Source organism: Lynx canadensis, chromosome D1 (assembly GCF_007474595.2).
Source record: "Lynx canadensis isolate LIC74 chromosome D1, mLynCan4.pri.v2, whole genome shotgun sequence".
Lineage (NCBI taxonomy): Eukaryota > Metazoa > Chordata > Mammalia > Carnivora > Felidae > Lynx > Lynx canadensis.
The window spans coordinates 22,892,048-22,915,781 of record NC_044312.2 but is presented as its reverse complement, the minus strand read 5'-3'; the positions used below and the strand labels follow the sequence as shown (position 1 = coordinate 22,915,781).

Sequence of the window (23,734 nt, the reverse complement as noted above, 5' to 3'; positions counted from 1 at the left end):
TTGTCCTACAAAAATCCTAAGGCGTAAGTATATCCATTCATTCTCGCTAAAGTGGACATGTCTTATCTTAGTGCTGAGCATGGTCTGTTATAAGATGTTTTCCAGTTAGTTTAATCGTTGCCCGCCCCCTCTGACGATGAATTTACTTACTTAAGAAAAAGGATATAAAAAATGGCTGATGTTTTAATGTTTATTATTTATTAGTTCAACATTTTTGAGGTCCTACTAATGTGCCACAAACTATGTGCCTGGTGCTAGACATTATGACTTTAATCGGAGTCCCGTATACATCAGTACTTTGACCACTTCTTAGGCAATAAAACACTTTAGACCATTTTCACTCATTTCCTTCTTCAGGGTTTTGTGTTATTTTTGTCACGTTTTCATTCTACAGATACGTAAAGTTCTCTAAGACATTACAGCTACTGTTTTTTGAAGTCAGTATTTATTCAGAATTCCTGACACTACATTTTTTTGTTACTGTTCGTTCTTTCCAGTATTTCCTTTCTTCTCTGTGCTGGTAGTCATTTCCTTCAACTTGGAAAAACTCCCTTTGGGATTGCTTATAGTACAGGTCTGAGGGTGACAAATTGTCCCAGCGTTTTGGTCTGAAAATGTCTTCAGTTCATCTTCCTTTCTGACGGATCCTTTCTACTGTTTATTGAACTCTAGGCTGGCAGTTACTTTCTTTTTGTACTTGCACGATGTTGCATTATGGCTTCTATCGCTTCCGGTGAAGAATCGTCTGTGCAACTGTCATTGTTCCCTTCCAGAGTAATAATGTCTGTTTCTTTTGACTGCTTTTATGATTTTCACATTGTATTTTGCCTTCGGCAGTTTAATTATTCACATTAAACTCTGTGGTTAATTATTCACATTCGAAAGTGTGAATCTGTATTCTGCTTGGGGTTCATAGGACTTCTTGAATCTGCGGCCTGGGCTTTCGTCAGTTTTAGCAAATTCTTAGCCCTCTGTCTCCAGATATGGCTCTGTCTTTTTCTCTTTTCACGATGCTTCCTATGTCTTTAAAACTTCTCTCTGTATTTCCCATCCTTTTGTCTCTGCCCTTCAGTCTGAATAGTATGCAGTGCCTGCTTCTAATTATTACTAGACTCTACGTGTCTATTAAAACTCTTCATCTTGTCATCTTTTTTCTTAAATACGTGCATCCAAGTCTTTTAAAGTCTTTGTCTCCTAATTCAGTATCTGCATCACTTATTTTTCTCTTGATATGCCTGGTAATTTTTAATTGAATTCTGGGCACTGCGTATGAAAACTCACAGAGGCTCTGGAAGAAGTTTTCTTCTTCCAGAAGGGACTGCTCTTGGCAGGCAGTTTGCCAAGGGGCAGATCGCTTTAACCCGATCAGGGACTGAGCTGATTATTTACTGCTGAGTTTCAGCGTCTGTAAAAGTGTTGTCTGTTTCTGCTTCACCATTATTTTTACAGCATAAGCCTTCAAGGGTCCTAATTAAAAAGTCTTTTCTCTTTGGGAGGCTCTGAACTCCAATTTCTGTTTTCTCAGCCCCATGAAAGTGCCAGGAGTCCTGTTTAGCTTCTTAGCTTTGTAGCCAGCACTTTCTGCTTCATGCCTCAGCCTTTTCTTTTTGCACTGAATTGGGGAAATGCCTCAAGGGGAAAAGGGGATGCTGAAACTCGGGTTCACATTTACCTTCTCTCTGAAATCTCAGCCACTCAGGTGCTTGCTTGGGTAGTAGCCCTCTGCTGACTTCAACAGATTTAAAATAAAAATTTCTTGGGGCGCCTGGGTGGCTCAGTCAGTTAAGCATCCGACTTCCACTCAGGTCATGATCTCACCGTCCATGAGTTTGAGCCCCACATTGGGCTCTGTGCTGACAGCTCAGAGCCTGGAGCCTGCTTCAGATTCAGATCTACCTTATTTATTTCTCCCTCTCTCTCTGCCCCTTTCGCATGTGCATGCGCTCTCTCTCTCTCTCTCTCTCTCTCTCTCAAAAATAAATAAACATTAAAAAAGTTTTAAAATAAAAATTTCTCCATCCTTTGTAGTTGTCCTTGGCAGGAGAATTGTTCTGATACAAACTAATCAGTCATAGCCAGAAACCAGCAGTTTAATTTTTTAAAAGTTATTTCCAACAAATCATGGAAACCATATAGATTCCCCCAACTAGAGTTGTTTCCAATTTGGGGAAACCAGAATCCTTCTTACTCTCTAATTCTGTAATTGTGACCTAATGTAATTTCTTCGATTATAAAACAATTGGGTCTGAACCAGTAGGAAAGAATAGACACTAGTCTCTGGCTGGTCACATGGGAAATGCCCTGTTCTCATCAAGCACACATCTATTACCGTCTCACAGTGTCTTTTATATCTTCTTGTGTAACTTACTGCATCACGCTGGAACCATTTGTTTACTTGTCCATCTCTGCTTGACTGGAAGCTGGAAATCTGCCTTATTTACCTTTATATTTTCAGTCTCTTACCACAGCGTCTGACATTTAGAAGGTGTTCAGCAAATGCTTTTAGAATAAAGGGTTCTTCTAGGTAAGGTTATTTATATAAATGGAGAATACCCGTTAAATTTTCATTAGTAGTATTTGAATTCAGAAAAGCTATTTTTGTCTGTGTTTTGGTTTTGCCTCTGACCATGCCCCACATTTTGGGTGAATACCCTACTTAACAGTCTGTATTCGATTCGACGAATTGAATATGTTCAGAGGGATTCTCAGGTTCCCTGGGTATTGGGACAGAGGAAGAGACCTGACAAAATCCAAGAAGGAAAGAGGGCGATCACATGGACATTATTAAATGGCTGTGAGGAGATTAGTGCTCACTTTTGCCAGCATCCCAGAAAAGTCTTTAAAATTCAGAGTTGGATAAAATGTGGAACGGGACAAATAAGGAATGCCATACTCTCCTGGAGTCATGATCCGTCTAGTCCAGTGCTCTGATTCTGCCTCCAGCAAACTTCCTTCTTCCTAGTGCTTCCTTCATTTTTTATTGGCTTAAGACATGCATGGGAACACTTAGGTTTAATTTGAATCAGGTATGTATTTCTTGCTATATGTTATTAAGACTTAAAATAGAGTCCTATTAGATAATCCTGTACTCAAACTGTTCTGTACAAATGAATACCTCACATACTTGGCTTTCCATTCCAGGTGACTAGTATCCAGATTCCACTAAATTTATAGTAAGTATACTTCTCTATTTGAAATTAATGTTGGACTTACTTAAATGAAGGATCCGGTTAACTGACAGATATCTTCCTGTCTTGCAGGTTCAGATCTTTCTTCCTGCTTAGCATTTAGCATTTCCAATAACCTGAACCAACAGAGATGCTCGTAACAGTTGCATGGACTTCTTTTACTCATTTGCATATGCCCCAGAAATGTACCATCCCATGGTAAAAAAGTGGAAATCCAAAGGATTCTTATTTTTATTCCCCAACATCGCCTAGCTCCCTCACACTGCCGGTCAGTTCTGTGTGTTTCCTACCTAACATGCCCAAATCAAAGCCAAATGAAATGTCTTCCTAAGACTTTTCTTACAATTACTGAAATAAAAAATATATTTCTGTTATTCCAGTTTCTGTTTATGATGGAATAGCTTGATCATCTATAGGTAATAATAGTGATGAAATCTGGACCGTTTGAAATTACTGGAGAATAGCCTGAAGCAGGCAGGAACTGAATAAATCTAAACTTGAAAGACAATGGCTGACATTTATTTGTGAATTTTTGCTGGAGGGCATTCTCCAGTCTTAGGTCAGGGACCCAAACAGAGGTGTCAGAGGATAGAGTTCAAGACCAATAGAAAACCAGCAAAAAAAAAAAAAAAAAAAAAAAAAAAAAGGAAAATGTGATACTTAAAGGAAAAAAGTCAACAGAAACAGACCCTGAGGTGACACAGATGTCACAATGAGCAGACAGTGACTTTTGAGGCAGCTGTTATAAATAGGTTCAAGCACCTAAAGGAGGATAAAAACATTGAATTCACACTTGAGGAATTGCAGCAGAGAAATAGAAACTATAGAAAAGACCACAAGGAAATTCCGAAGCTGAAAAGTACAATTAACAGGAATGGAAAATTTACTGAATGGCGTTAACAGCGGACTGGAAACGACAGAAGACAGAATCTGCGAACTAGAAGATCAATAGAAATGATCTAATCTGAAGAACCGGAAGAAAAAAAGAAAACGCGTATCTTAGGTGAGGGCAGGAATAAAAGTAAGTCAGGATTGAAGTGAATGCTCTGTGCTAATAAATTCTAGCAATCAGTTCTTCAAAGAAAAAAATTTTAAAATATACAAAACCTGGATTTCGAACATCTGATCCTTGTAGTGTCCCCCGCCCTGCAAGGGGGAAGAGGGAACATACTACCTGACTTCAAAGCCGTGTGTTTTTGTTGGCTTTCATAAGATTCGTCCTCTCACGTGGCCATGGGTTTCTTAGCTTTCTGTTCTCTTCTTCCTCTCTGTTCTCTTCCATTCCTTCCAGTGGCTAATGGCCTTTTTCTTCTGTGTGCTGTATTCAGGAACCAGTTAATTATGAAATGGAAGACAACTTCTGACAGAGGACCAAGGCAAAGGAAGCCTGTGAGATTGGTCATCCTATATGGCTTTATTCTTAAGTGGTGCAGTCTCCTGCTGTATTCCACTTTAACTGCAATTTCTGAGTTCTTGATCTTGCAAATCAGAGCGAATCATTGCGTTATTTGTAAGCACTGATCTTTCTTAATGAGAGTCTGTGATTACAAAACACCAAATGGTATTTCAAAGTAAGTGTATTTTAACGATTGATCCCTGAAGGCACAATTCTGTTTCTTTTGGTTGTATTTTGTAGGTGTTTCACCAAAACCAGCAGCACTTTCAGCAGCAGCCCCCTTCCTGTGGTCCCAGTGGTAGCACCTTATCCTCACGATGGCTTGGAAATGAAGCCCCTCAGTCACATGAAGGTGCCCGCATGTCTGGCTTCCACAGCCCCCGACTGTAGCCAGTCACCTGAGGAGAGCTTCAAAGATGACACGGCACCAAGACCTGCTCAGCATACTTGCTGTCAGGACAATAGAAATGACATCGACATTGAGTGCACAGAAGATACAGCAGAGTTCAGCAGAGGTACCGGGAGCCATTAGCAATCTCAAGTTTCATGTGCAAATACTGTTCACATAATCTAAAACAATTTTCCCCTCATACGGTTGTTTTTAGAATGCACAGAATAAGCTGTTCCCAGATCTGTCTTCTATAGTTTACAAAAATACAAGAGTTCACATAAGTCATTTGCAAGAAGAATGGAAATGGGGGGAAAGGGATCATTTCTGCGTCTTTCCATGTTTGTGAAAATTGGAGTGCTCTATCCCACCGGTGTGTGTTGGGGGGAAAATCCCATCATAATTTCAGAGTACATAAGGGGCTCACTCCTTTTCTCACACGTGTAAAATATAGTTACAGCAATTTCTCTGTCTAGTTAGACAACATATTATCTGGTAGCAGAATTGTGTATGTTAATTTAATGCATTTCCCCATACATTTCCCAGGGTATAGTCAGAAACCATTCTATCCCTACTAGAAAAATAAAAGGTTCTTAGTAATGCCATCGATCCAGTCATATTTGATAGCTTAGGGACAGAATCACTGTGTGTAAAGATGCTTTTAATAATTTCAAACCATCTGTGATACAAACATAAAAATGATAAACATGTGAAAAATGTTTCCCAAGTTCCATTAAACTACGTGCTTTAAGAAAAAAGAAAGAAAAAAGAAATCTTAAGTTTCAAGCTAGTCTTCAGTTACTTAAGACCTGTATGAAGGAAGTTGCTTTTTTCTGTGATCAGCTCACATATTTCTTAAATAGTAGGTGGGGTTAGTGGGTACTTCAAAAAAGTTGACGATACAGGGAATTCTGTGAAATTCTGTTATCCACATCCTTCAGCTCAGGCTGTTAATCCCATTACATTTTGGAGAATAAATCCAAATAGGCTTTGATTCAGTTTGTACCTGAACAGTAGACTTGTGGGGCAATGCATTTTGTGATCATGGGCCTCTTTTACATTTGCATTAATTCTGGAGTTGTAGCCTTTCTTTTCTTTCTTTCTTTCTTTCTTTCTTTCTTTCTTTTCTTTCTTTCTTTCTTTCTTTCTTTCTTTCTTTCTTTCTTTCTTTCTTAATGTTTATATATTTTATTTAGTTTTGAGGTGGAGGGGATTGAGAGAGAGAGAGAGAGAGAGAGAGAATATCTCAAGCAGGCTCCATGCTATCAGTGTGGGGCCCTATGTGGGGCTCAAACCCACAAACTGTAGATCATGATCTGAGCTGAAATCAAGAGTCAGATGCTTAACTGATGGAGCCACCAGGCACCCCTGTAGCCTTTCTTTCTTTATTTTATTTTTTTTTGTAGCCTTTCTTTAAAAAGAATTTTTTTTTGCATGTTTGTTTATTTTTGAGAGAGACCCCATGCAAGCAGGGGAGGGGCAGAGAGAGAGGGAGACACAGAATCTGAAGCAGGCTCCAGGCTCTGAGCTGTCAGCACAGAGCCCAACGTGGGGCTCGAACTCAGGAACCATGAGATCTCAGGTCACACCTGAGCCGAAGTCGGATGCTTAACCTACTGAGCCACCCAGGCGCCCCTGTAGCCTTTCTTTAAAGTGGTTATTTGCAGGGTTTTAAGGGGTTTTTGCTTTTAGCCCTCAGATGAATTGTACAACTGTCCATGAGAGCTCAGCTTTATTTTAGATCTTTGAAACCTACTTCCTCTCTCAAAGTCAAACTCAACACAACTGGCTCTACTCTTGCTCATGATTCTTTCTTTATTGATCAAAGTAATATTTTTAGACTGTGTTGTGAAAGTCAGCTTTATGATTTCCTAATGCTCCCAAACCTTTGTGTTTTTCAGGAGAGAGCTGTGTCCATTCAGAAACAGAGAACAAAATTTTAAGTTGGAATCCTCTTATTTTGCCACATGGGTCAAAGGACTGTACTGAAAAGACAGCGTGGTCTCCTCCCGGCATTCCTCTAGACAGCCCTTCAGGGGTCCTTCAGCAACCCCAAGAAACCTGAGGATGTGCATACGACTGGTCACGCTCCCACTTCAAGCCAGCACCTGCACAAAACAGGCCTGGGGATGGACTGTGTGAAGGACATTCATTCAAATCAGAGAAAATCGTTATTTATTTTTTGTAGTAGTAATGTCATATGAATGTATCTTAAATTGTGTGCCCTTTTTTATTATTTATGCCTTAACAATTCCTATTCCTCCCTCCCCCTCAGTAGGAAACCTAGTTTTGCGTAGTTTTCAATCATCTGAGAGCGGTGGTATCATTCCATGTTTCCGAGAACCTCAGTGACCAGAAGAGCTCCTCCTGCAAGGATCCAGCCTCTTGGCCGAGAAGGCTTGAGAGGGAACTGATCTGGCTGTTCGAAGTTTTCAGATGGAAAGCTGGCTTTTGATACTATGTTTATTATTATTGAGAACATTTGAAATCACCCTCAGCTGTCACCTAGTGTTTATAATAGCAGGTCTCTTTTGAATTTTAGGAGTGCCTTCCACAGAAGTGATAGGGGACCTGTTGACTGTCTGCACATGGGCACAAATTATGTTCCGTTTTCTAGACACTAGTCACAAAGTGTCATGAACATGGTTTGAGGTTAAGGTCTGTGGGGTTATTGCATTTTGCAGAGAGGGAACCAGGGCCAGAGAGAAAAATGAATGTCCTCAGGTCCCACTACCTTAAAATTGGATTGGTTTATAAAATCATCACTGTGGGGCTCTTTTTGACTGTTCTGAGAGTAGGAACAACATAAGTTTAAAGTGGCGACTTGAAAAGAAAGACCCACATTGTGCTCCCGGTGTCATGCCACCCAAAAATTATTATTTTCCAGCTTCCAACATGGGCAATGCTTGAAAGACGTGAATGTCAGAAAAGATTTAATTTGGAGGGAAAGGGGTATGGTCTGAAATTTCCTGACTTTTTTCAGAATGTCGTCATTGTAAACAGGCACCTGAAGCTTCGGTTAGCAGAGCTCATAAATCACAGTTACTGCTCCCTCTGAGTGACGAGGACATTTGCAGCTGCCTTTGGAAGGCTTTTCTTCTCCACATCTAAAAAAAAGAAACAAAAGCTCACAAAAAAACACTACTACTATTTAATAGCTATTTTAATAGCTTTTGAGTCAAGCTTTAATGGATCACTGCTTACTTTTGGATTGTGCATCCCTTGGGGGGAAAAAAAACAAAATGATTCTCTTTATGTAGAGTCAAACAGTTTCAGCATAAATGAAAAAAGCTTCTTTCCCAAAAATTGCAGTGAAATAGACTAGAATACTATGTTAATCAACTGTTTATGTAAATGCATCAATATTCCCTTACATATGTCTATATATTTTATAAATAGAGCTGTTAGCGAAATAACGCTGTTTGAGCTGGGTCACTATGCGAGAATGTCTTCGAGTGGAATGTAGTGAATATAATTTCAGGGTCCGGTATTAGGGGTGCCGTAGAATCAAATTCTGCATTCCAGATGTCCATACCTATAGTATGCTGGATTTATGCTTCATGTGGTGTAGATACAATTGGCTTTGGAGGGGGATATCTGCATCCCTTCTGTGATTAGCAAAGGACGGAGTCCTAGTGCACAGAATATGAAAACATAGCCATGCGGTCACAAAGGGAGTTTGAGAAAACTGGGAGTAAATGTTCGTAGGCAGTCATTTTGATTCAGGAAACAGAGGTGTATTAGCATGAGCCTTAGGTCATAAACTGCTTTTAAAGATTGAGTTTGAATATGGGATTTGTCCACCCGGTAGAGGAGACAACTTTTACCTTTAGGGCAAACTCATTGTGGACTGCTTTATTTATATTATTAGTAACGCTGTTTTAAGTGTTATCCCTTTTATTGTATTTTATTTATAAAAAAAATGCCTTTATATATTGAGACATAAATATAAATATAAATATATAAATATAGCTATATATATATATATATATATATATATACAGTTGCCTTACTGTTCAGGAGTTCTGCATTCTCCCTGACGTTGAGTTATTCTGAACTTGTATGACCTGCACAGTCAACCAGCAACCGTCCTGCCTGCTGTCGCTTCCCCGGGAAGTCCGAGGACATAGCACAGGGTGGGAGATGGCCCTAGCATTTGTGGAGTAGCTGCGGTGGACCAGGCACCGTGCTCAGTGCTGGCCTCTGCTATCTCGTTAACCCTCACAGCAAATCTGCAACATAGCCAGTCACCCACCACAGAGCCTGAACTTTAGCCCAGTTTATCTGGAGCCGTAATCTGGGCTCCTTCCATTTTTTTCCATACCGCTTTCCAAAAGCATGTGGTTCCCTCTTTCAATGGAACCGGTCCAGTTCTGTATGCTCTCCTCCCCTGCCGCATGGTGCCTCCGATGCCCTGACCCCACAGCCTGAGAAGCTGTGCTCGGTCCTGCAGGGGCAGAGCTGCGTGCTCTGGGTCTTTCCAGAGTCCCCGTTTCTCCCCAGGACACCCCTCACCTCTTCCTACACTGCCCCCCCCCCCCCCCCCGCCCCGCCAGGGAATGTGATCTTCCCTCGGCTTAGTGAGCATCTCACTGGTCAGGCCTCTTCATGTGCCTTCTCATCTTAGAATTCTCTGTGGTTCTTTGTTTTAGCATCAAACTTCCCCCGCTCCTGTCGTATCGGTTCACTATCTCCTTTTTTTCCATCACGTACTGATAGTCTGGTGATGGGTGCCGTACAGGATGTAAGCGAAATTGCAATGTTTTCAGCCTTTTGAAGTGGTCTTTTAGGAAAGCATTTCTGGGTTGTGTTTATGTTGAGTGAGTCTGTGAACACCAATACGTCTGTATCAGGCCGACCGTGTCGCAACGATCATTCCAGATACAGTACTGCAAAGAGCTTAATTTCAGAACTGAATTCCACCTGTGTTGCCCTTTTACAGCAATGACTTTGAGATGCATGTCTTTGTATCATATTGAAAAGTGTGTTTTTATTTTCCTTCAAGTTGTAATATTCTGTTTGGAAGTGTACATATTTTAAGTGATGTAGCTTTGACAGGTTTTATCTGGTTGATACGACTTTATATTAAAAAGGGAATGCTGCTTTCCTGTAGAGTAGCACGTGAAAATGGGGATCCTGAGATACTCCCTGTTTGTATAAAGCTGCTTATAGCTTGTGATGGGGGTGGGTGGGTGTATGTCTTACTCTGAAATTCTTTGGAACCTCCATCCCTGTCCTCCCCTGAAAATCCCTGCGCGCGCCCCAGAGCCAAGCGAGTTAATCCCTCCTGTTCTGACCGAAGAGATCCAGGCCCTGAAGGAACAGGATCTAGGACAACAAGAGTTTTATGGGGAGGCTGGGAAAATGCCTGAGCCAAAGAGCTGTGTGGAAGGAGGCAGACAGCCTGCGGGGGTTGGGGGGAAACTCGGTATCTCTTTGGAAGGAAGACAGGAAGGAGGGAGAGGAACGCGGGGAGGAGAGTGGTCTGTGTTTACCATTAACTTGGAGCTACATCGGTGTGAACTCCTGGGTAGACAGCTCGCCTCCTCAAGGCGCAGCCCTAACAAGTCAAAGTGTCTGGGCTGTGGTGACCAGAGAGCCAGAGGGTCTTTGGCATGGGGTGGGGCCTTGTTCTGGTTTATTCCCCATGTTGAAATAAGCCTTCTTTAAACCTTAGCTCCAGTCCTGAGAGCCTTGAGAGAACTTGAAATCCCTTTTCTAATAAAGTCTAAGTCTGTGAGAACCTGAGAAGCAACTTAAGTTTCTGTCCGTCTCCTGTCTCCTTCCAGGCGCCACTTTCCTTATTCCTGGCAAGATCATCCCTTGGCTCTCTTGCTGTTTCTTCTCATCCGAGTCCCCTGCGGAGGCAGCTCTGACTCCTGACTCTCGTAGCCCAGTTGAACAAGCATTCGTTTGTGTTTCCCCCAGATTTCAGACACACGCACACGCACGCTGGAGCCAGTGAGTCATACTGGCAGCTGACGGGGTACGACTCTGGAAGGTCCCCTGTCAGCCAGCATCCCCCGGGCCTGGTGGCAAGAAGCCGCATCTGGAATACCTCTGCTCTGTCGTGTCGGCACAGACTCCCGGAGTCTAGCGACTGTGTGTCCCTGTGACCACTGCAGACTCCGCGACACTCCTGCACCAAAGGTCGGAGACGGACAAAGACCCTGGCATTGGCACGTGGCTCCACTACCCGTACTCTGATTAGGCTGGTCCCATAACCAAAGTTTGCGTTCCTGGGGGAGGAATTCGAGATCTGGAAAGTAAGGAACTCCCAGAAGGGCACCTTCCTTGCTACAGTTGAATGAAGGCAGTATACGCCTGCCTACAGGTTTGCTTCCCATCTCCTAGCTTCCCGCCAGTAGGAGAACCCGGCTGAAGCTGGGGCCGGCCTCTCCCTGTGGGAGTTGCAACTGAAATAAGCCTCCACCAGTGAGAGCATCACGTACGATTTATTTAGCAGTTTCTCGGTTCACAGGCTTCGTGCGCCAGCAGCTGGCTTGCTCGGCAGAGCGCCAGGCACCGTCCCCAGAACCATCCTTCTCCCCGGCCCTCGGACACCCGCCTGGTCTCTTCTCCAGTTGTGGGTCTTCCTCATCCTTCCACCTCCGGGTTCCACAAGCTGGGCCAGGACTCCTCTTAGAAGCAGGTCCTCCAGAGGCACGGCAGCCTTGTCCTGGTTGTGAAGGCTGGGTGTTGAAGGGGGTGGGGCAGCTGGGGTCTTCGCTTTCTTGGCTCTAGGGCCGACTACACGGAGGGATCTTTCCACTCCCACCTGTCCCTGTGCGTATTTGCACCTAACCCTTGGGGCCTCATGGGGTTGCAGTCACAGTGATGGTGACGTTAACTGGAGCATCCGTGGCTTCTTGCACAGGCTCCACACCTGGGATGGCGGGTGGGGGTTCGATGCCTACCAAGGACAGACACAAGCAGAGCAGACCGATGCCTCGGGGGCATCCCCGCCTGTTCGCAGGACAAGAGACTGAGCCTCATGCATGAAACTCAGGACTGCTGTCCTTACACATGAGTGGTCCTTGGGACGGAAGCATGCTTACCTGCCTGTTCCTCAAGGCCTTCCCTCGACTCCCTATATTGATGACTTTGCTCCCTGAGGGTGAAGTGCGAGAGTGAAGTCAGTGACAGCCTCGGTTCCCCAGCCTTCCTTTCCAATTAGAGGAAAATCCCGACACACAACCGCCCCCCCGCCCCCGCCCCACCCAGAAGGACGAGGGTTCTACACTCACATGGGAACAAGCAACCGACCAAGGCCTGTAGGAAGAAAAGAAGGGGTGTTAACTTGAGCAATCCACCACAGGTCCCTGGAGAGTAGCCCTCCCTTCCTTCGTAGGCCCTGTATTAGAGACTCGGGAGCACAGATGGGGATGGCCTCAGATGGCTGGGGTTGGGGGTTGGAGCCCGGATGAACCGCTAGCATTGAGGAGAAGTTACAGTTAAGGAAGAGCCTAGACTCTGCCCAGGGGAAGTCTGTGTCTCTCCTTGGATAGGTCTAGACCTGGCCACCTATGGACTCAAGCAACCCCGCCCTTCAGCCTTCCACTCACAGGGGACGGTCCCCGGGTGCCGGGCAGCATACTGGAACACCAGTAGAGAGGCCACCGTTGCCACCACCACTCCTGTGCCCGCTGCACCCAGCACTGCTGGATAGGCGCTGAAGGGTGGATCCGCTGGGAGGGGAGAGCGCTGGTTACATGGCTTTGGTGCCACTACTGAAACGTGACAATGGCTTAGGGGGCGGCATGCAGGCAATGCCCTGCGGTGAGCAATCAAGAGCAAGACTTGACCCAGAGAATCTGTCAGTCGGGCCTTTCCCAAGGAAAGAGGTGCTCTGCCTGCTTTCAAGTCCCCAGCCAAGTCCCCCATTTGTGGCACTGAAGGCCACAGACCAGTTATCTTGGAGCTTGGGGCTGAAGGGAAGAACACCAGGAAATAAGGGAGTTCCCGGGACGGAGACAGAGCAGCAGGAAGCTGAGAGCCCACCTGTGCCCCGGGAGGTGAGACTGAGGCACAGAGTTGGGCCCCTACCCTTCTCGAATCACCGGCATCCTGTGCCTCCCCCTTCCCTATTTCTCCGGATTCAAGCTGAACTGTGGCTCCTACCCCTAGGCCCGGGGCCTCCGGAGCCTCCCAGGGAGGGATGGGAAAGACGGCCGTGACTACCGCAGGGGAGGGTGGAGAAGAGGAAAGAGACCAGGAGACAGGACTTCAAGTGGGAGGGAGGCGGAGGAAAGGAGCAGGGGAGGCCCCGTGAGGAGGAAAATGAAGCGGGGCTCGGTTTGGTGGAGAAAAGGTGAGTCCCTCCATGGCCCTAGCCCCGGCACCTGGTATCTTCACCTCAGAGGGATGTCCAGCCGTGTGGTGATTCAGAGCCAGGACGCGGAAGGCGTAACGGACACCTGGGTCCAGGCCCCCCAGCCTCCGGCCCCTGCTCTCTGGCTCAATGTCACTGGCTGCTGTCTCCCAAGCCCCAGCTCCTGGGCTCGGGACACTGGCCCTCCGCTGCACCAGGAAGCCCGTCAGGTTCCCAGGGCCTCGGACGGCCCACTGCAGCTGCACCTCCCTCCGGTGTCTCCCGTATGTCAGGCGGCTGATGGTGACGTTGGGAGGAGCTGGGTATCCTGGGGGTGAGGGCGGGGACACATACGGCACCTGCACACCTATAACCACATATGTCGGTGTGCTTGCGCCCCCAAATTGATTCCAATGTTGTTGAGAGACAGCCAGGAGTGCGGCACCACACTGAGGTCTGTAGACCTGATCAGTCCTGTGTAGTTTCAGTCTATGGTGCCCTAGTGTCGTCACCTACAAACTGAGGACGTTATTCTGACAGCATGGAGTGCTGCTGGCCTTCATTCAAGAGTGCATCAGGTTCATCAGGTTCACGTTCACATAAGCCCGTCTGGGTTTGCGCTTTTGAGGGCCTGTCTGTGCCTGAGGAGTTAACGGGTCTAAATTTTGGAGCCGAGGGGGCACCTGGGTGGCTCAGTCGGTTGGGCGTCCGACGTCGGCTCAGGTCAGGATCTCGCAATTCGTGAGTTCAAGCCCCACGTCAGGCTCTGTGCTGACAGCTCAGAGCCTAGAGCCTCCTTCAGATTCTGTCTCCCTCTCTCTCTGCCCCTCCCCCTCTCTCTCTCTCTCTCTAAAATGAACATTAAGATTTTTTTTTTTTTTAATTTTGGAGCAGAGGATTCCTGCGTCTTTCCACCTGCAGGGTTACGGCTGGAGGTTTCCCCATGCCCCTCGCCACGCAAACACCCACTATCGCTCACTCACTCAGGACCTCCAACAGGACGCTCCGACTGCTGTTCCCTAAGGCATTGCGAGCCACGCACTGGTAGGCGCCCCTGTGGCGTGCTGGGTCAGTGTCCCGGATGCTAAGGTGGAGCTGGGCCCCCTCAGGGTGCAGCATGAATCCAGAAGGGCCAGCTTCCACTTGCCGTCGCTGGGGTCCCAGCCAGAGGAGCTGGACAGGTGGCGTGCCCCCCAGGAGGGCACACCCCAGCCAGGCCTCTCCCCCTTCCAGCACGGACACCTGGGGCTTAGCCACTGCCACCTGTGGGGCTTCTGCAGGGACAGAGAGGGTAAGGCTGGAAGGTGTCCCCCGTGCCTGGGCTAGTGGGAAGGCTTGGGGGTAGCCCAGCAGTGGAGGGGATAGGGAGGGGAAACAGAGGAGAGACGGGGCCAGTGGAGTTGGCAGTGGAGCTTGTCTTGGGCCAGTCTGCTGCCTCTTCCAGGATCCCGTTTTATGCCAGAGTCCTACCACAATCTGGTTCCAGATTTCTTGACAATAGCAGTGTGCCTTCAGGCCCCAACTCTAGTCTCAGCTCCTATAGGTGGGGCCCCTGCCTTAGTCACCCCTGTGTTAACCAGCTCCCTCCTAGTACCTGGCATGGGGCCTCCTAATACCTCCCTAAATAGCCCACCAGCTCCCACCCCCAGGGCATTGGGCTGGGCCCAGAGCAGATGCTTTTTATGGACTGAGTCCTAAAGACCCAGAGTTTCAGGTGTCAGTGAATCTCCTAGGATAGAATTTCCAACCCCAAGACTGACTAATAAGGGAGGGAAATATTCCCAGATGAGGGCCTTCTGAGAGCCCAGGGAGGCTGTCACCAAACCCCTGGAGACCAAGATGTAAATCATTTTGTGCGAACTGCTATATGTGACTGTGTGTTTTCTCACATTTTTCACTTCAGTATTTAACTCTTTTTCGCGGAGCTGACAATAAAAAGGACTGGCAGGGCCAGATGAGGACAGAGAAGGAAACCAGACCAAAACAAATAGAAGCAGTGAGAGAGGAAGAGAGAGACCTCTGACACCTGAAACACTAATGCAAGGCAGGAATATAATCAGGCACCTCTCATGCAAATTGATGCAAATGAGGGAGGCAGAATCCCTCAGGCAAATGAAGGAGACAGACTCCCTCATGCAAATTGATGCAAATGAGGGAGACAGAATTCCCTCACCGGCTAGACAGGGTGCTGCCCAATAGCGGTAGCCCCTGGTCACACGGGACTGTTGCACACTTGAAAGGGGGCCAGACCACACTGAGATGGGTTGTAAGTAAATACACTGGATTTTGAGGACAGTAGAATAAGATACCTCATTCATAATTGTTTATTATTAAACATCGAAGTAATAATATGTTGGATATATTGAGTTCCATAAAATGTTTCTCTTATTTCTTTGTACTTTTTTTAAATGTAAAATTTTAAATTATATATACGGCTCACCTATTTTTATTGGGCAACACAGACCCGGACCAAACCCCCTGACTTTATGGATCGAAACAACTTGAGTTCTGGGAGGTGAGGTGACTCAGTCTCCTGACTCACTTTGCATCCAGCGCAGACACCACCCCCCCCCCAGAGGCCCTCATCACAATTCCAAAGGGCTGCTCTCCCACCTCCGCCCCAGAACCAAGCCACCAGCCCCTACTCACCCAGCAGGAGCCGGCAGTGGGGGTCAGGGACCCTGAGTGGGTGACTGCCCCTGCAGGTGAACTCTCGGCCAGCCAGATCGTCCTGGGTATGCAGGAGGTGGATGGCCAGTGAGGGGCTAGTGGTGCCCAGGGTTTGCTGCTGTCCATCCAGCCAGCTCAGCATGGCACGGGGCTCGCCTCCAGGCCACTCACAGCTCAGCATGATGAACTGGTCTCCAACTGTGGCTGTGGTCCAGCAGGTGGGGCTCCGGAGGGGTTCCCCTGGATAGGGAATAATGGCTCAGCCTGGCCCTACAGGCGGAGGAAGGGCTTGGTAGGCCTACCCCACCCCACCCCTCCTTCCTTCATTTATTGCTCACTCACTCATTCCTCCATTGACTCAGTAACTCGTTCATTCATTCATCATTATTGAGAGCTGGCCATGTACCAGAGAAATAGTGAGAACAGACACCAAGCAAACAATGACAATATAATTTGATGAATGCTAGAGTACAGGTAGAAAGACAAACTTTGTGGGGCTTTAGGGAGAAGCACTTTGAAGATAGGATGGCATCTGAACTTGGTCTTGGGGGGTGGGTAAAAATCTCCAAAGCGGAGAGAAAGCTAAAGGCACATTTCAAGGCCAACATGCAATAGGGCAGTAGAAGTATGGTGTAAGGTCAATGACAGCCTGCTGACCCTGGAGGCTGGGAGACAGGAAGGCGTCACAGGGCTCCAAGCCCAAACTGCGGAGGACAGGGCAGTGTGGCTGGACGCCCGGCTGGAGTGGAGAGGAGGTTGGAAGCGAGAGTCAGAGCTGAGTGCTGCCCACCTCCTTGCTACATGGCAAGTCTTGGAGTTTGCGATCTGGAGCCGCATCCCAGGTCCCAGGGCTCCCCTAAGGCTCTCCCCTGGCTCCCACCCATGCCTCTGCCTGGAACATCCGAGCCCTGCTGTGTTCTATGTCCACTCACACAGTGTGATCCTGCAGAGGGCAGGCAGCGCCAGGGCTGGGTGCTCGCCGGCACAGGTGAAAATGCCGCCGTTAGGGAGCTGGGTGGTGCCATGACTCCAGGTGACATTGCTGAGAGCAGCAGGGCCAGTTCCCCGGGGCCCTTCCCACCGCAGCCGGGCAGCTGGAAGCCCCCCCTGCCAGGCGCAGACCAAGGTCACAGCCCCAAGGGTGGGGAGCGCAGAACAGGAGGGCTGCCCCTCAGGGGGATCTGGGCGGAGAAGTGGATGAGGATGGGGCTGGACAGACTCCGCTGTCAGGGCACCGTGGCCCCCGGGCCCAGCTTAGAGGCCCAGGGGCCACAGGGTCAAGGGTAGGAGAAGGAGCGAGAAGTGCGTGGGCAGGGAAACGCACTGGAGAGCAAAGAGCTGAGCTCTCAGGTCAGGGGCAGGAGCTGACGGGGTGAGCGGGAGTTCAGAGCCCCTGAGGAATCCCAGAGGCCCGTGGAAGCCCCCAGAGGGGAAGTTTCCCCATTGCCTCTTCTTTGCCACTGGGTGCTTTGCCTCACGGTCATTTCTCTACCCTTCTCTGTGCCTCAGTTCAGTCCCCAAGGCCGTGGGAAGAATCACTTGGGGATGAGGTCGACATAGGGTCAGGGGCTTCCTCTCTCCCTGTCCCTTCCCACAGCTTTCTCAGCCTGTCCCCCTGCTCTCCACCTCCTGACTCCCACACCTCCCTCCCCTACAACGTCTACACCGCTTTCCACAGGGCGCCTGGAGTCTGCCAGAACACAGGGCTGTGGTGGTCCCGGCTTTGAGCGGCCCCTTCCCCCACACTCACAGTAGATGGTGAGCCTGACGGTGGTCTGGCTGTGGGTGTCCAGGCGGCTGTTGTGGGCCAGGCAGGTGTACAGGCCTGTGTGGGCGCGGCTGGCGCTGGCGATGGTGTAGGCGGGCCCCACTTGGACCTGAGTGTGGTCGCGGAGCCACACGTAGTGACAAGGGGGGTTGGATGCAGCCCCGCAGCTCAGCGTCACCTCTTCCCCCTCGCCGGCCCAGAAACCCTCCTCGGTCAAGCCCAGTGGCTCCACCATGATCACGGGATTGTCTGGACCATCTGGGGGGCAAGGAAGACTCGTCACATCTCTCCAGACTTCATTCCCTGACTCACTCGTGTAATTGTCACCGAACTCACCAAAAAGCTCGTACTATGGACCTACTATGTCAACCACTGGGCTAGGCCCCCGAGGAGCTCAGAGTCTGCGGGCCATAGGCACCGTCCAGGGTAGGTGTTCAGGGTCCGTGGAGGCAATCACCCTAGGCTGTGGGAGGCTTCCCTGAGGGACCGAGTTTGGGGTACGACAAGAGTTGGCTAGGCAGGAGGGGGGTGCCAACCTTCCCAGTTTGCCCAGGACGGAGGGGCTTCTTGGGACTGGGACCGTTGGCCTTTGACTTGGTCCAACTTGGACCAACTTGGACCAACTTGCTGCCCTCTCTCCCTATTGTGTCCCTCCTCCCTGTTTCCTCAGGGTTCAGTTGGTCCCGAGAGACCTTCAGGTTCAGCCCAAAGGCAGGCTCTGTGGGCCATCCCCTTTACCGTAAATATGCGTAAAATTGTGACTCTGAACGTATGCCCATTTTCCTGGGAAGAGGGGCCCATGAGCTTGAAAAGGTTAAAACCCCTGTCCTAGACCTGTATTTTGTACCAGCGGGCCCAGTGCCCTGATGTTCTTGCCTTCTGGAGCCTCTCAGAGGGCCGTGGCCCTCCTGGTAGCCCTGAGGTGTGGCAGGAGGCAGAGTGCAGAGTGCAGACCACGTGCCCCCCCACCCCCACCGATCTGACTCACAGACGACATCAAGGAAGTTTCCATCACTGCTCAGCCGGTTGACGGCGTTGCGGGCACTGCACGCGTACCAGCCCAGGTGCGTCCTGTTGACTGGGTCCAGCTGAAGCAGTTGCCCTGTGACCTCCACCAGGTCCTCCTCAGGGCCTCGAGGTGCCTGATGTCTCCAGGCAAAAGTCACAGGCTCTGTGCCCTCCCGTACCGCACATGTGGCCACCACGGAGGTCCCCTCCACTGGGGATGGGTCACTCAGTCTCACCTGAGGCTTTGATACGGGCACTGGCCAGGGGAAGGAGAGGCCTTGTGTTTGTTATCGCAGACCCAGGCCATGACCTGCTGTGTCTCACGGCTCAGCCCTTGCTGGCTGGGGGTTGGCCTGCCCATGGGGCCCTGACCATCCCTTTCCTAGGACCCCAGGTTTTCTTGCCCCCCCGGAGGCAAGGACCGGTGGAACCTGGGCCCGGCCCAATGCAATGAGAAGCACATGCAAATAGAGGCTAAACGGCATGCAGAGCAACCCAGGTCACCCGTCCCAGCTAGGCTCCTCACCCAGCACGGCCAGAGTGAGGTAGGAGTAGGTGGTGTGGAGCTGGCCACCGGCCGCGTGCAGGGCCTGGCACAGGAAGTGGCCACGGGCGCCCTCCCGCAGCTCCTGAAGCACCAGGCTGCTGTTCCAAAGACTCACGGCCCCCAGCGCGGAGGCCCCGGCCTCCACCTTGGACTCTGCTCCATTGGTGACAGCCACAGGTCGGGGAATCAGCGAGCCCAGGGGAGTGAAGCTCCAGAAGACCACCAGGGGGGCGGGCCCAGAGCCACAGGCCAGCTCCACGGAGCCGCCCCGCACTCCTTGAATGGCTGTGGCCTCCTCGTCAGGGGCTCTGCGTGTCCAGTGGGGCTGCCCTACGGACAGAGTGGGAATTCAGGACATCTGGGCTGTGCTGGGCTCTCCTCCCTCCCCTCCTCGGGCCCTTCCTCCTTCTCCTCCTTGGAGTTAGTGGGGAAGCGACAGTGTCTGAGGGAGCTTTGGAGTTTCCTGCCTGGCAGGGCAGGCAGCCTGGGGGAGTCCTTGCCTGAGATCAGGGAACAGACTGGAGCTGAGGTTCCCATCCCCAGGTGCCGGCAGACCACTGTGGAAGACTGATAAAAATACGTATTCCTGGGCCTCATCTCAGACCACCGACTCAGAATCCCCAGGCATCAGGGCCCAGGAATCTGTATTTTTAACAAACATCTAGAAGTCAGTCTGATGATCAGCCCGAGATGGGAGATCTACACGGCCACTGGTAATCGAGGCTGTGGGGGTCTCTGTGTAAAGATTCCGGGGGGATTCCAGACCCACTACGGCAAAGGGAAGATGACCCCAGCCTGCCATCAGCCCATCCAGCACGTATGCATCAACTGCTAATTACAGAGTACCTGCTCTGTACCAGGCACCAGGGTTACAAGGACAGATGAGCCGCCCCAACCCGGTTCTCATGGATCTTTCAGTCTATCGGGGAGTCTGACATTAAACAGCCATCACAGAGTAAGGCTGTCAACGGGTGTTTTTTTTCTGCTCAGGACCTAGTACGGAGCCCCAGCATCTGCCCGAGGACCACATTCTCCTGTCTCCTGTGGCCAAATAATGACACTGTCCTGGGCTTTGGCACGTGTGGATGATGATAGCACCTCAGAAGACAAGCAAGGCACAGAATATCTGCTGACCTTGCCTGTAACGATAATAGCATCCCCTGAGACTCTGAAGCACGAAATCACGGTCTAAAACCACACGGCAGGTGGTAGAGCTGGGACTGGAGCCTGGCTCCCAATCTCAGACTCTTTCCACAGCTGCCAACTTCTCCAGCCAGAAGAGAAGACAGGCACGGAGCTGGAGGGAAGGGATCAAGGGCCAAATTCTGCTCTTCACTTGAGCAAGAAGCAAAACAACCCAGAAACTGGTTCTTCCCAACCCTGTGGACACTGCTGTGGCCCCAGCTACCGGCATGTCTCACCTAGCCTATCTCCAGATGCTCTCAGCTCCCAGGAAACCATCTGTCTTGAAGGGAATGTTTGGGGGGGGGGGGTGTGCCTGGGTGGCTCAGTTAGTTAAGCGTCCGACTGGCTCAGGTCACGGTCTCGTGGTCTGTGAGTCCGAGACTCGCATCCGGCTCTCTGCTGACAGCTCAGAGCCTGGAGCCTGCTTTGGATCCTGTGACTCCCCCTCTCTCTGCCCCTCCCAGCTCATGATCTGTCTCTCTCAAAAATAAACGAACATTAAAAAAATTAAAAAAATAAAGCGGGGGGCGGGGGGAACATTTGGAAGCCCAGATCTGACCATGTCGCTCCGTGCTTACAACCCGACAGTGGCCCTCAGGATAACCCCAGGCTTCTGAAGGTGTTCCGGCCCTGCCTCCCCGACTCCTGGCACATAGCGGTCGCTCAGGGAGAGCTGGTTAAGGCCTAGCAGATGAACAAAGTGGATGGACTTGGCAGAATGGCCACAGAAGTGTAAAAGGGGGATCCCACCCAAAAAAGAAAGGGAAGAAGTAACAGGATGTGAGGGGGGAATGGGCCCCCGTGAGGGGTGGTCCGAGTATCACTCACCCGAGGCCCCTCGATGCAGAAGGCAGAGGGGTGTCAGCAGCAGGAGACTGAGCGGTTTGTGCAGAGCCCTCTGACGCACCATGGTCTCATCTCCCTGGGTGGCTGTCCATGTGGGGCTCCTGCCTGACTCTCGGGAGCTCCCTCTCCAGAGCAAAGCCCAGCCCTGGAAGGATTGGGGGTCTGGCTCGGGTGGCCAACCTCAGCCTTCCGACACCACCATCCCGCTCTCCTGTTACCCTCACTGTCCCAATGACAAGTGAATTATTTACCAGATGATTCACTCCATCCATAATGCAGAGATGGGAGGGCAAGACCTAGCTGGGCACACACCTCGGGGATAGCCCTGAGCTCCCCCGGCATTTCCATTTCAATGAGAGTATAACGTTAGAGAGTCGCTGAGCATAAAGTTGAAAACAGCCCAACCACATCAAGTGCAAGCACCTGCCCGGCACAAGCCCCCCATATGCAGCCCTCCGGACCTCAGGGACAAGGACATCAAAACACGTCATTGAATGCTTTTTGTCCCCCCTTGTGTTTTCCTCCTGTTTTGTTGGGAGAAGCTGGTAGAGGGCTGGAAGGAGCTCAGGAGTCCAACACAACGCCAGAGTTTGGGTTTGACTGTCGAGCTCTGACACTTCTGGAAATTTCTGAACCTCTCTGAGCTTTAGTTTCTTCGCAGATAAAGTGGGATAATAACACCTTTTTTCTAAGGCTATTGTGAATATCAGATAAAAACCTTATATTCGCATACGGGGGGAGCTTCTCGGGTGCTAGTAAATTCCTATTTCTTGACTTGGGTGGGGGTTACAGTTCATCAAATTATCCACGTACACAGGCACGCAAATACTTGGGTCAGGCGCCCAGCATGTAGTTGGTGCTGTCCTTCACGCTCCCAGCTGGATCTGATCTATGAAGCATGGACCAGCTTTCCTGTTGCATAGCTGTCTCTGCCAGACAGCCTGACATGAGGTCAGTTTTCGGTCTTCTGGTGCAGGGTGAGGGATAGGGTGAGATTCCCGGACCCCAGTGGGATGGGGTATCTGGTGTCAGGTTCATCAGGGCTCGGCTGGGACAGAAGCCGTCAGAGCTGAGTGCCCCACAGGCTCCTCCTGGGCTCCGAGGTGCTCACCGGGGCACTCTCGGCTTCTCACTTGCCCCAGGCTAGTGGACAGACCCCTGTCCCACTTTCATTCAGTCATGGCCAAGGTCCTTCCACGCCCTCCTTTGGGTCATGAGCCTCTATTCCCTCCTAACTGGGCTTTGAACAGAATGACGGAGGGTCCCTGGGAGTCGGGCTCCCACAAAGCAGGGACAGCATGTTTTCCTGACACTACTGACCAGTCCGTATGGCTCACTCCTCTTGACCACCCCCCCACCCCAAACTGGGAATATCTTAATGTTCCTTTGGGAGCAAAAGAAATTCTTTGGGATCTGGCATTGCTGTCCGCCTCAAGATGGCCACAGGCCCTGTCTTTAGAGAAAACATGAGCATCCAGGCAAAATGAGTCAGGAAACCTTAAAGGATATTTGATCTTGCAGCAAGAATTTGTGCTGGCCTTGAAGTTAGCCAGAAGTTCCTCTTCTGTGTGTGGAATTGGCCCCTGCGGCCAGCCTTTTCTCACCCAGAGCCATCAAGGTCACAGATGTTGGGAATGCAAGCTGGTGCAGCCACTCTGGAAAACAGTATGGAGGTTCCTCAAAAAACTAAAAATAGAACTACCCTACGACCCAGCAATTGCACTACTAGGCATTTATCCAAGGGGTACAGGTGTGCTGTTTTGAAGGGACACATGCACCCCCATGTTTATAGCAGCACTATCAACAATAGCCAAAGTATGAAAAGAGCCCACATGTCCATCAATGAATAAATGGATAATGAAGATGTGGTATATATATATATACAATGGAGTATTACTCGACAATCAAAAAGAATGAAATCTTGCCATTTGCAACTATGTGGATGGAACTGGATGGAACTGGTATTATGCTAAGTGAAATTAGTCAGAGAAAGACAAAAATCATATGACTTCACTCATATGAGGACTTTAAGAGACAAAACAGATGAACGTAAGGGAAGGGAAACAAAAATAATATAAAAGCAGTGAGGGGGACAAAACAGAAAAGACTCATAAATATGGAGAACAAACTGAGGGTTACGGGAGGGGTTGTGGGAGGGGGGGATGAGCTAAATGGGTAAGGGACACTAAGGAATCTACTCCTGAAATCATTGTTGCACTATATGCTAATTTGGATATAAATTTTAAAAAATAAAATTAAAAAAAAAAAAGATCACAGAAGATGTGGGCAGTGCTCCCCAACCCACTCTGCCTCCTTAGTGAGGGAGATTCTGGAAGGGAGAGTCAGGGAAGAAGGTGTATTAGGATTCTCCAGAGAAACAGAACCAATAGGATGTGTGTGTCTACAGAGAAAGAGATTTCTTTTTTT

At 49.3% G+C, this 23,734-nt stretch overlaps 2 protein-coding genes across 3 annotated transcripts in view; one reads left to right on the top strand and one right to left on the bottom strand.

Moving 5' to 3' along the window:
- CDON (cell adhesion associated, oncogene regulated) overlaps window positions 1-10,715 on the top strand; it is a 103,332-nt gene extending 92,617 nt beyond the window's left edge. For both annotated transcript variants that reach the window (XM_030332223.1, XM_030332224.1), the window contains exons 19-20: window positions 4,825-5,099; window positions 6,874-10,715. In XM_030332223.1, the coding sequence (XP_030188083.1) occupies window positions 4,825-5,099; window positions 6,874-7,037 (439 nt within the window). In that variant the 3' untranslated portion in view covers window positions 7,038-10,715. The remainder of the gene's footprint in view (window positions 1-4,824; window positions 5,100-6,873) is intronic.
- Window positions 10,716-11,787: 1,072 nt separating this feature from the next.
- Window positions 11,788-21,371, bottom strand: VSIG10L2 (V-set and immunoglobulin domain containing 10 like 2). The gene is made up of 12 exons (XM_030332201.1): window positions 21,290-21,371; window positions 19,256-19,606; window positions 18,710-18,985; window positions 17,704-17,979; window positions 16,886-17,134; window positions 15,933-16,193; window positions 14,267-14,557; window positions 13,315-13,611; window positions 12,538-12,660; window positions 12,220-12,244; window positions 12,031-12,083; window positions 11,788-11,885 (listed from the first exon to the last, which is right to left on the bottom strand). The coding sequence occupies exons 1-12, from the start codon at window positions 21,369-21,371 to the stop codon at window positions 11,788-11,790; spliced, it is 2,382 nt and encodes a 793-aa protein (XP_030188061.1).
- Window positions 21,372-23,734: the final 2,363 nt, after the last annotated feature.